The sequence below is a fragment of the Mus caroli genome, unplaced genomic scaffold (assembly GCF_978045245.1).
Source record: "Mus caroli unplaced genomic scaffold, Mus_caroli_1 scaffold_4, whole genome shotgun sequence".
NCBI lineage: Eukaryota > Metazoa > Chordata > Mammalia > Rodentia > Muridae > Mus > Mus caroli.
In genome coordinates, this window is record NW_028227259.1 from 92,467,166 (window position 1) to 92,478,273 (window position 11,108).

Below are 11,108 nucleotides of genomic sequence, written 5' to 3' on the forward strand. Positions count from 1 at the left end.
TTCAAGAGTATTCTTGGGTCCTTTTTTACACTAAATATTAAGGATACCTCTTTATAATTTTAAGTGATGAACGGTGAGTTTATGATATAGGAAGGTAATAAAATCTGGCCTAACTTATAGAAAAAGAATAGTGGACAATAAGATAGCTAGTGATACCTGCCATATTCATGCTTATTTTCTTTTTTCCCAAACTTTGTGGCTCGTATCTGTTTTTATACTTATGATAAAGAAGTGATTTTATTTAAGGCTTATAAAGTTATTCTTAATGATTTTGTATTGTTCTTTTGTTTTGAGATAGGGTCTTCCTCTGTAGCTCAGGCAGGTATCAAGCCAGTGACAGTCCTGGCTGAGACTCCTGAGTGTGACTGCAGGAATGAGCCACCACGTGTCACAAAGATTTTGAAATCAAGATATGTGAGGAAAGAAACAGACTTGAGGGTTTGGCCAGACATAGATATGGGTGACTTGTTTGGTGTATTTGCTTTTAAAGGCAGTTAAGTCTGAATTGCTACCATTAGACAGTTCATACGTGTTTTTGCTGCTCTACGTACAGTTATGTTTTCTGAAAAAAAAAATTACCTGTAGAATATTGTTAAACAACTTTTGGCTAACATTGTATGATTTCAGTAGAGCACTTATCTCTGAAATTGTAGGTCTTCTTGGATCTTAGGTCCTGTTTGTGGTTTTCAGGTTTTCCTAGTAATGTCCTTTATAGCTAAAGAGAAGATCAGTGCAAATGGTTTTCATGGAGCATTCTGTCTTGTTAATCTCTGGAGTCTAGACTATGTGGACTTCAGTGCTTTTTTGTTTTATCATGACTTGGAAATTTTAGAATGTGCTTTGGTTATGGTGTGTTTATAGCTTGTGATTTTTAGTTGTGTTAAATGGGCAATAGTATTAATGACACTAAGTAATACCTGTGATTGGTTGTTTTGACTAGTTCAACATTTAGAATATAGGATTTTGTATTCCTTTCTTTCTTTTTAAGAATTTACTTATGACTGTTGTGTGTACATGCCTGTGCACATGGGGGTCAGAGTTCAATCTTGTGGAACCTTTTCTCTTCACCTTTACATGCTTTTGGGGGATTAAACACAGTTTAGTGCGCTTACTGAACAGGTGTTTTTACTTGCTAAACCATCGAACAGGCTCAGTTTTTTATTAAAATTAAAAAATTGTATATATCACTGTTATATAGTATGATAATAAATTAATATGAATCCTGTTATAGTTAACCCATTTTATTCTGTTATATAATTACCCAACTAATAAGTTCACTATAGTATATTGCTAATTCAATGTTAGATCTTTAGACTTGATTATTCTATACCTTTTCTGCAGATGTCTCAGGTCTTATCTCTGACCTACATTATCTCATACCTATCTCCTTACCCAGTAACCATGGTTTTATTTTCTATAGAGTTTATCTTCTTTTTTCATGCAAAATACAAGTAGGATCAAAGAATAGTCTTTTTGAGTCTGGTGTATACTTAGGATAATATCCCCCCAAGGGCAAATTTCATTTTAGTTTTGTTCTTTTGAGACAGAGTCTTGCTATGTATCCCATGCTGGTCTTGAACTATCAACCTGCCTTAGTCTCCCAGGTGCTGAGATTACAGATGTAAATCACCATGCCTGGGTCAGAATCTCCTTAAGGTTAAGTGTGTGTGTGTGTGTGTGTCTGATATATGAAAAACACTTTTTTTGTTTTTGTTTTTGTTTTTTTTCAAGACAAGGTTTCTCTGTGTAGCCCTGGCTGTCCTGGAACTCACTTTGTAGACCAGGCTGGCCTCGAACTCAGAAATCCGCCTGCCTCTGGCTCCCAAGTGCTGGGATTAAAGGCATGCGCCACCACCGCCCGGCTTGAAAAGCACTTTTAACATAACTGAGATGGTTAGAACATTACTTATGTCAGCACACGTTTGCGTAGAGCTTAATGGTAACAAATCTAGCGACCTGGTGGGAATTCTCGCTTTGTGGCTTCTTAGGCGTTTATTTGTAAAGTGACAGGATGTCAGAAGTACAATACACCATAAGGAAGAGTCTTTCATATTTAACAGGCACTCTGGAGTTTACTTTCATTCATTTTGTGCTAAGAACTGTGCAAAGCTATTCTGTGCATGTAGAGTAGGGATTCGTGCAGAGTTCATCCTCCAGCCCTGTTGCTACTTGAAGACAAGTCATGCTGCTGTATGCTCTTCTCTTATTAATAGAGGGGTGGTTGTCTCTCTCCTAGGTGTTCCATTCCCGAAGAATTTCATGTCAGTGGCAAAAACAATACTCAAACGACTCTTTAGAGTTTATGCTCATATTTACCACCAACACTTTGACCCTGTGATCCAGCTTCAGGAGGAAGCACATCTCAATACATCTTTCAAGCACTTTATTTTTTTCGTTCAGGTAGGTTAACTCATTAAGCTTTTTTTTTTTTTTTGCTTCGTGTTTATCTTTAGAATTCTGTGATGAATAAATGAATAAACACTGTCAGGACAGATTTTGCTCTCTCTAATCTGCATCCTGTTTTGTCTTACACTTTCCGTGATGATAATGACAGGCCTTTTGCTCTTTAACTTCATTAGTCTCCCAGTTCATGTTAGGCAAGTCTAAAATGGTTCTAAGAAGCCTGTGTTGCTTGGGCTGCTTCAATTTCCAGGCCATAAGGGACTAAATAAGAAACCTGAGTGTGAGTCAGATATGATGGTACTTGCCTATAATCTTGACACTTGGGAGGCTAAAGCATAAGGATTAGAACTGCAAGGCTAGACCGCTACTTACTAAGTTTCAGACTATCCTGGGCCAGAAGATCCTGTCTCAACAAACACAAAACGGATAGACAATAACTAAAACCAACAGAAACAAGTAACAAAACCCAATCAAAGTTTTAAAAAGGGATCTGAATCTGAACTCAACTTGAACTTGTCAGTTGGGCAGACGTGTTCTGGACTTGGTCGCAAGTGTTTTAGTATTCCTTCAAACCTCTACTTTAAAAGAAAAAAATCTTGGATCTTTATGACGGGACTCTTTTCTGGATATATGCTTTGAATATCACATCCTTTCTCCCCATTTCTTTTTAAAACCATATTCTAAGTGATTTTGAAGCTAATAACTATCTGTCATGGGTAAGGAAAGAAAGGTCACAGTGTGTTTTAGTGGTCCCTTAGAGTTTGAACTGACTTTTTGGTTGACTTTCTCATTGCTTAATCCTCAGAGAGCTGGCCTTAGAAATGTAGAATGAGAAGCCAGGCATAGTGGCCCCTACACGCAGTCTCAGTACTCTGGGGGCTGAGCAGGAGAATCAGGAGTTGAAAGCCAGCCTGGGTTACTCCTCAGTACCTTGTCTCAAACAAGGAAAGAAAGAACTATATATTAGCATATTTTTATTTAATTCCCTAATTAGAGAAATAATAAGGAAAGGTGAAAGAGTTGGAGATAGATGAGCCAACTAGTTTTTGTTTGCTGTTTCTGTAGAGATTAAAGCAAGTTTTACTTTGTTTTTGTATGTGAGCATAAGTCTATTAATGTTTTTTTACTTTCCACTGAAGAAAAATGTCCACTTTCATTAATTCATATTCCTTACACTAAAGGCACACTTCTTTCAAATTATCCATAAAAACACATTTTGAGAGGTTGTAACTTCCCAAAGCTTCTTGGGGAGTTATGTGACAGTCTCCTCTGGAGACCCATAGCAACAAAACCCACTTCATTTTAAGATTTGCATTCATATTTTAGTTAGCAGAAAATGATTGCCAAAGTTTAAGTTTTATTGGGTCAGGAGTAAATAATCTTTCTTTAAAAATGTTAGTTTTACTTTGCTCTTTAGCCATAAAGTATACTTTTTGCTATGTGGTAGCAAATAGTGGAGGTCAATCTAGAGAATTTTGCCCACCACAATGAACTAGCAACACCCCTTTGATTAAGAAGGCTATTGTTTGGACTTGGGATTTAGGAATCTTGCTCTGGCCCCATATAGTCTTGCTTTACAGGGCCAACAACATACTTGCTCAGGTCCCTTTTTGTAGCCTATGTACTTAGAATATATGTGATCCTAGAATTCCTTACCCACAGATAAACATGGTTGGTGTTTATTCTTTGGAGACTAGGTCACATCTCTGCTAGGTATTACTTCAGACATAAGTAGTACCCAGATGATACCTGCTCATTACAGGAATGTGTACCTCTCTCATACATACCAGTCAACTTATTTTTACTCATTTGCATGAGGTCCCTTTGTATGTAGATGAAGCTCAGGGTTGGAAAAGCCAATGATTAACTGAGGGCCAGGAACTCCGAGCTGTCTCTCCTCATGGGATCAACTTTCTAGTATAGAATCCTGAGGAGTTTTTGGAATTCTAAATTTGAATCTGTCTTTCTACTTACTCTGGACATTTGTCAAGACAGGAAGACATGCTTTATTTAACAGTACTTTAATGTGCAATACAAAAATGTAGTCATGTGGTATATATTTGCATATATTCTTGGCCCAGACTCTGCCGATCTGAGAGATAGGCTTGTGGTATTAAGGCTAATGCTTCTCTAAAGTTCTGACTGTCATGCTTGGCATATGAGGGGTACTGCTCATGGGTTACCCTGGGAGTTGAGAAAGGTCCATCTTACAGAAGATTGGAAGTATATGTGACCTTCATTCATTTTTTAAAATTGTAGTTCAAGAGAAATCATTTAAAACGTTGTTTTAAAAGATATAGTGCCTTGGTTATTGGCATAGTTTGAAGCATTCTGACTTAAGTTTTCCATGGCAAAATCTTTTTCTTTGCAGTGATATCAGATCCCTATTTGATTTGACACATTTCAGTCTGTTCTTTTCAGCGGGAAGCAACAGCTCTCACTTACTGATTGGCAGTGGGAGCCAGTTATACAATACTCGAGGTACTCTGTGAAGTGGTCAGCATCGTTTACCACAGTTAGTATCCACAATAGGGTCATGAGGTAGGGGAACTTAACGTTTAATATTATAGATATTTAATGTTATAGCTACGTTAAAAACAGAGCATCAGGGGAGCTTAAGTGAGTTTCTTAAGGCAATGAATGATTTAAAAAGTGATAATAACCAGTACTGTTCATGGTGACTTGCTTTGGAATTGGATGCAAATAATGTTTTGCTACTTTTAGGAGTTCAACCTTATTGACAGACGAGAGTTGGCACCACTGCAAGAGCTGATTGAAAAACTCACCTCAAAGGACAGATAAAAGGATGCAAGCTGTGCAAACTCTTCTTCAGATGGAGCTGTATACAGTGTTGTTGGCTTTGTTATAGTTCATCTTTATCTAGATTGTTTCTGTTTTAGGTTTTGGGGCTTGCTTGGGTTCCCTTTTCTCTTCTGAATATATAAAATCATATTCTGTTGCTAGAGGAAGCCGAGACCAGTCTCTACATTTGAAAAGGGCAAATTTTGTCGTAGTGGTATACAGTATTTTTTTCTATTTTATTTTTATCAATCTGGTTTTGGTTACTTGAGGAATTTTTATGATATTGTATGCTGGAAACATGCGAACTGACTGAAGTGCTGATGGACTGGGTACTTTGTTGTGTAAACTGTGGCCCACTTTGAAGTCCTTAAAAAAGACTTATATATATGTTTTTAAGTGCCTTGATAGGCTCACTTCTGAGGTGCAAAGCACAGATATAGGACTGAACAAAGCTTGAAACAATATTAGAATTTCTATCTAGGGCACTTACTTGTGCATGTTATGAAGTTATCTGTTATAAAAGCCATAGTTTACTCAAATTGTTGATCTCCAGCTTTTACTATGTTGAAAAAAAAAACATAATTTGTAAAGTTGTGCATGTAGAACATAAATATAAAACAACAAATTATTTCTTAATTATTTTTGACATAATTTGTAAAGGTGTGCATGTAGAACATAAATGTAAAACTACAAAATTCTTAATTATTTTTGATATTGACTAATATAATCTGTTCAACAGCTGTTTAAAGTTCTACAAGCAGGTCTTTTTCCATCTCTTAATATCTGTGATATTGAAATTTAAGGATGTTGAAATGTAATAGATACTGCATTTCAGCTTCTTTCTACATGTAAGTGCACTGTAAGTGTAAAACTTCAGGTTATATATAGAATTGCCATCTTCAGAAAGGATGTTGAACTGTGAGGTTTCCTAGCAATTGCCAAATGAGCCGTAAGTGCAGAATCCCTTTGTACTTCAAAGAGGAAAGGAAAAATGAGACCTGTCACGGCAGGCATTAGTTTGGGAAATTAGAGAGGATTAGTGTGGGAGTCAGATTCTAGAAAGTCCTGTTTTAAAACCCTGGGATAGATTGGTGCCCATTACTTACAGTCTGGGAGACTTCCTTTTAGAGATCAGCTTCCATGAGAAGTTAAACATAAGTAATTAGTTTTAGGTACAGACATTAAATATGGAATTAACAACTATTTGGGGAAATTAATCACTTTTTAGCATTTCCATTCAGTGAATGGAGCTGGTATTTGCCTGTCATTTTAAATGATACACTACCTTGATTATTGGTGCCGTTTGAAGCATCCTGACTCCTTATTTTTCCACTGTGAGAAATCATTTTTCTTTGTAGTGATATCAAGTAATGAAAATGTTAGCTCAGTAGTTAATAACTTTTAAATATTAGTTGAGATGCCATCCTGTTATCTTCTTCAGGAATTTGGTTTTTGAGTAAATACTGAGGTTCTCTCCCCTTCAGTTTTGTTCTTGAGAAATACTCTTCTCAGGCTCTGAGTTTTAATTTTATCAGTTTGGATAAGTCCTCTTCCCTCAATGTTCTCTCTCTTTTTAGTTAGAGACACACACTTTCAAACTTGTAAACCAGAAATGCTTGCTGTGAAGTTGTATACAACACTTAGTGAAAAAGAGTCTAAAATGAAATGAACAAGTGGGCAGTGATACAGTTGGATGCCCTTACAGTCATGATCACTAGGAACTGCCTTTTTCTCCATTTGATTTCTATAATGGCAATTACTACCAAGTACCAATAATAAAAGAAACAAGAGAGCTTGGAAAAGGTAGATAATCCTGGCATTTATTAGTAATGCTTATTTATCAACCGACAGCTAGCTGATTTTTTTAAAATACTTTTTTTTTTTTTTAGTATCTAGATAGAGAATATCAACCATTATGGGTTGGTTCAGAATCCCGATGTTTGCTTCCTCTCTATACAGGAAATGAAGCACATAATCACTAACTAAAATAGTCTTCCGTAGTCTATGACTTTCTATCACCCCTGTAATGGGTTTTTTATAGCAGCAGCATGTAGAGAGAGAAGTAAGAGGTTGCTTCTGGTCCTTTAAGCCTTACACATATTAACTGTCAGAATGGAAACCAGTCCTAGAAACTAGTGCTTGACAGTAGGACTTACCACTACGTGTGGAGAGCAGTTTCTGTTCACTTTGCCAGAATCTCAGGTGCTATGTTTTCAAGTCAGCACTCGAGCTTTGGGAAATGAGGGGATGTGTGTGTGTGTGTGTGTGTGTGTGTGTGTGTCTGTCTGTCTGTCTGTCTGTCTGTGTAGTGAGAAAGTAGGCATTCTCCTGGGGAAAGGCCTGGCAATTGTCCATGGCGCTGGGTGGCGATAACTAAAGAAACACCAGCATACAAGAGACAGTCGGTTTAATAAAAATTTGGTTTGAGAGTAAAATCCCCCTCACTACCCCCGCCCCCTTTTTTTGAGACAAGGTCTTTTTGTAGCTCTGGCTGTTCTGGAACTCATGCTGTAGATGAGGCTGGCCTTGAACTCACAAGATCGGCTTGCCTCTGCCTCCCAAGTGCTGGGATTACAGGCATGCAAAATGCTGTTTTATAAAGTAAGGATCAAAACTTGATTTTATAGGAGAGCTTGCTTATAAATGTCTCTTAGGTTCTTTTCAGAACTGTTAATTTATAAATAAATAAGAAAATTATCCCCTTTTATTTCTTTCCTTATTTTTTGAGACTGGGTCTCACTATGTAGCCCTGGCTTATAGACCAGGTCTCAAACTGTAAGAGATCTGCTTGCCCCTCTACCCCAAATGCTGGGATTAATGATATGCCCCACCATACCTGGCTACTCCATTTGTTATACAGTTATAAAAGTGCAAGCTGGTTTTCCTTATTTCATAAGCTCATCCCATACAATCGAATGTAGTAAGTTATCATTATAGTTGTTATTCACATTGCTTTGGTTAAATTCGGACATGATGAAGCAAGATTTAGGAATTACTTCGTTGTCAGAGTGGTGGTGGTGAAGAGAAACTGCGTGAAGTGTTTGTCGTTAGCAGTAGGTCGTACAGCTGGCCTTGTTCATTTGCTGACCTTTTCTTCCATGTGCCACAGAAGCCATGCTATTAGACTGCCCCAGACAGAAAGCATGTGTGTGGTGGTGGCTGTGGAGCTCTGTCTACCTTAAAATGAAAGATTTTTAAATTGTCGCCTCTTTTTAACTCTGTTCAGCTTGTCATTGTAAACTCTCAATGGTCAACATAAAGTTAGCAGAGTATATTTTAACATGTAGTTCAGAGACACTACCTGGATTATCAGGATAGATGAAGCACTACAATCTCTTATCAGAAAATGGAAATATGGATATTTATATTTTGCATATTTCATCACTAGTTTCCATTTTATGTAATGGGTATTTTCCTTGCTTATGGGGAAAGAAGCAAAACAACAGATTTCTTTTATAGCTTTGTCTACATCCTCTCTGAGAGAGAATTTGATAACCACTAAAATGGTAGATTATGTAAGATGCAAATACTAAGTTGTCTGTCACACTGCCTTTTAAGATGATCATGATATACCTTAACACCCAAATGAGAGTTGACCTTCAAAGCAGTTCTCTTTGGAACATTGTTTATTTCAGCTCTGTTACAAAGTATGTTTCTGGAACTTTGTCCTATGTCATAGGTGCTTTGAGAATTGACTTACGACTGTGTAAGAAGAATCAGTTTCATATTTTTAATAGCACAAAAACAATTTTTTAAAGCTTAGTAGAAACTACATTAACTACCAAACCACGCCCACTAACTTTGCTGTTAACCAAGCCAGTTTGGAAAGCAAGGGTATATTTTACGCTCAAAATCTGCTGAGACGAGGGCTACAGATACTGACTGCATGACAGAAATATAGGTCCCGGATGTTACTGTTGGAAGTTGGAACCATTATTTACATGTGAGAACTTTTTCATTACTTTGTATTTATATAGAATTTTAAAACCAAGGTCTTTCTCTAGAACTTGATTTCTATTTTCTCTCTTTTCCCTTCTCTCCCTAAAGCTTTTGTATTGTGTTTGGATAGTTTTTTTTTGTTTGAGAGGATAGTATGGAAAATGGATACAGTACTTAGAACAGCAGTTTTAAGAAACAGAGCCTTTACCTCCATTGTTTTATATTTTGTTTTGAACATGTTTTTCTTTCAATTTTTCTTTCATGAAAAACTGGAGATTGATGTATAGGGAAATTGGAAACAATTTTATTATTATGCCAAATTTTAGCCTACCTATCAGTAATAACTATTAAAAAGTTATGTAAGTATTCAAAACATATCATTAAATTCTGATTGTCTTTTGAAAATACATTGGACCAAAAGTTTATTTGTAATTTGGATTGTGATTGCATATTAGCAAAACATCTTATTTTGAAACTTACTAGATATATTAAAGAACATACCAGTTATAAACTCAGCTCAGTCTTTAAGCATCATTCCTAATGTACCTTACACATGACTGTTTTGCGGTAATGTAAAGATGTCCATAGGAGCTGCTGTTACCAGTGTGATTGTATATGAGGTGACATATGATCTGTTTCAAGATTCCATAGGAAAGTTCAGTGTTAACAAATATGCAAAGAATTCTGAATGCAAATGGTTTGAAATTTTAAGGCTTTCCTAAGTAGTTATTCTATGAGAATTCATTTTGAAGGTATAAGACTGCTCTCTGTCTATCACTCATAGTATGATTATTTGTATTCTGACAAAAGAAAAAATGCAAATTAAAATATTGGGCCACCTTGTATGTGTGGTACAAACTCCTCCTCTCCCCCTTCACTCCCTCCTTTCTCTTTTGCGTATTGTGCTGCATAGTAGAAAGCTTTGCGATAAAATCTCAGACAAGCAGGAAGCGAAATCACTGGCCTTTAAGATTTGTGTTTTCCCACTCATGTCTGTGTCATGTGCACATACGTACCTGCTCACAGGCACTCAAGGCTGAGTTTACAGTTCACCATTGTTAGAGATTCATACAGGTTTTTGTTTGTTTGGTTGACAGTTTCTTTGTCACAAGAGCTGCAGTTATTAGTGACATAATGTGACAATTTCTTAATTTCTCCTTCATAATTATTCCTTTATGTAATTTCTTCTACTTTTGCACAAATTTGAGTTTTAGTTTTGATTTTGAAATAGTTGTATAAGTTGTAAAATAGGTTGGTGTATTTTCGTTTGAGAACACTTTCCTCCTTAAATTGTCCTGCAGAAATGACTATATTTTAGGGAAAATAGTTTTTTACAGCTATTAAACTGTATTTGTTATTTTTGTATATGCATAACCAGGGTGGTGAGATCACTAATATTTTAGGAAATACCTTTGTTATATTTGATTTTTTTCTATACATTTAAGTTATTAAATGGTTATTAAAATTATTGGTAGAAATAATGTTGTGAAGACAGCATATAAGGAATACTTAACGTCAGAATAGAAATCATTTCTGAAGATAGAAATCAGAAATGCTGCAGGTGCCAGGTAACGGGAACAGCAGGGCAGCATTCTCACTGTGCAATTGCTCAAGACATGCACGGAGACAAGAGTCCGCAGTCATGGGGGACAGGTTTTCTAGTAAGATAGTTAGATGGGCAAAAATATCTAAAATATGAAATGCAACGTAGGCGCCATATTGTAAATTGTGCCAAGATTATGCAAATTACAGTTATTGATCAAAGTTGTTTCATTTCACTGTTGTTATTTTAAAGGAAATACTGAATGTCAGAAAATCTGTAATATGTTTTATTTGATAGATGTAAATAATGTATACAGTCTTATGTGGCAGAATGGGAGGTATTTAAATTTTAGGTTTTTTTTCTTTAGAAGAAAATGTTTATAAGGAAAAAACCCTAATAAATACTTTTGTTTGGCCATGAA

The 11,108-nt window shown here is 36.1% G+C and overlaps 1 protein-coding gene across 1 annotated transcript in view; it reads left to right on the forward strand.

The window, feature by feature from the left end:
* The window catches only part of Mob1b (MOB kinase activator 1B), a 42,896-nt gene extending 31,788 nt beyond the window's left edge, over positions 1-11,108 (forward strand). Inside the window, exons 5-6 of the mRNA XM_021162219.2 lie at positions 2,237-2,400; positions 5,128-11,108. Of these exons, the coding sequence (XP_021017878.1) occupies positions 2,237-2,400; positions 5,128-5,205 (242 nt within the window). The 3' untranslated portion in view covers positions 5,206-11,108. The remainder of the gene's footprint in view (positions 1-2,236; positions 2,401-5,127) is intronic.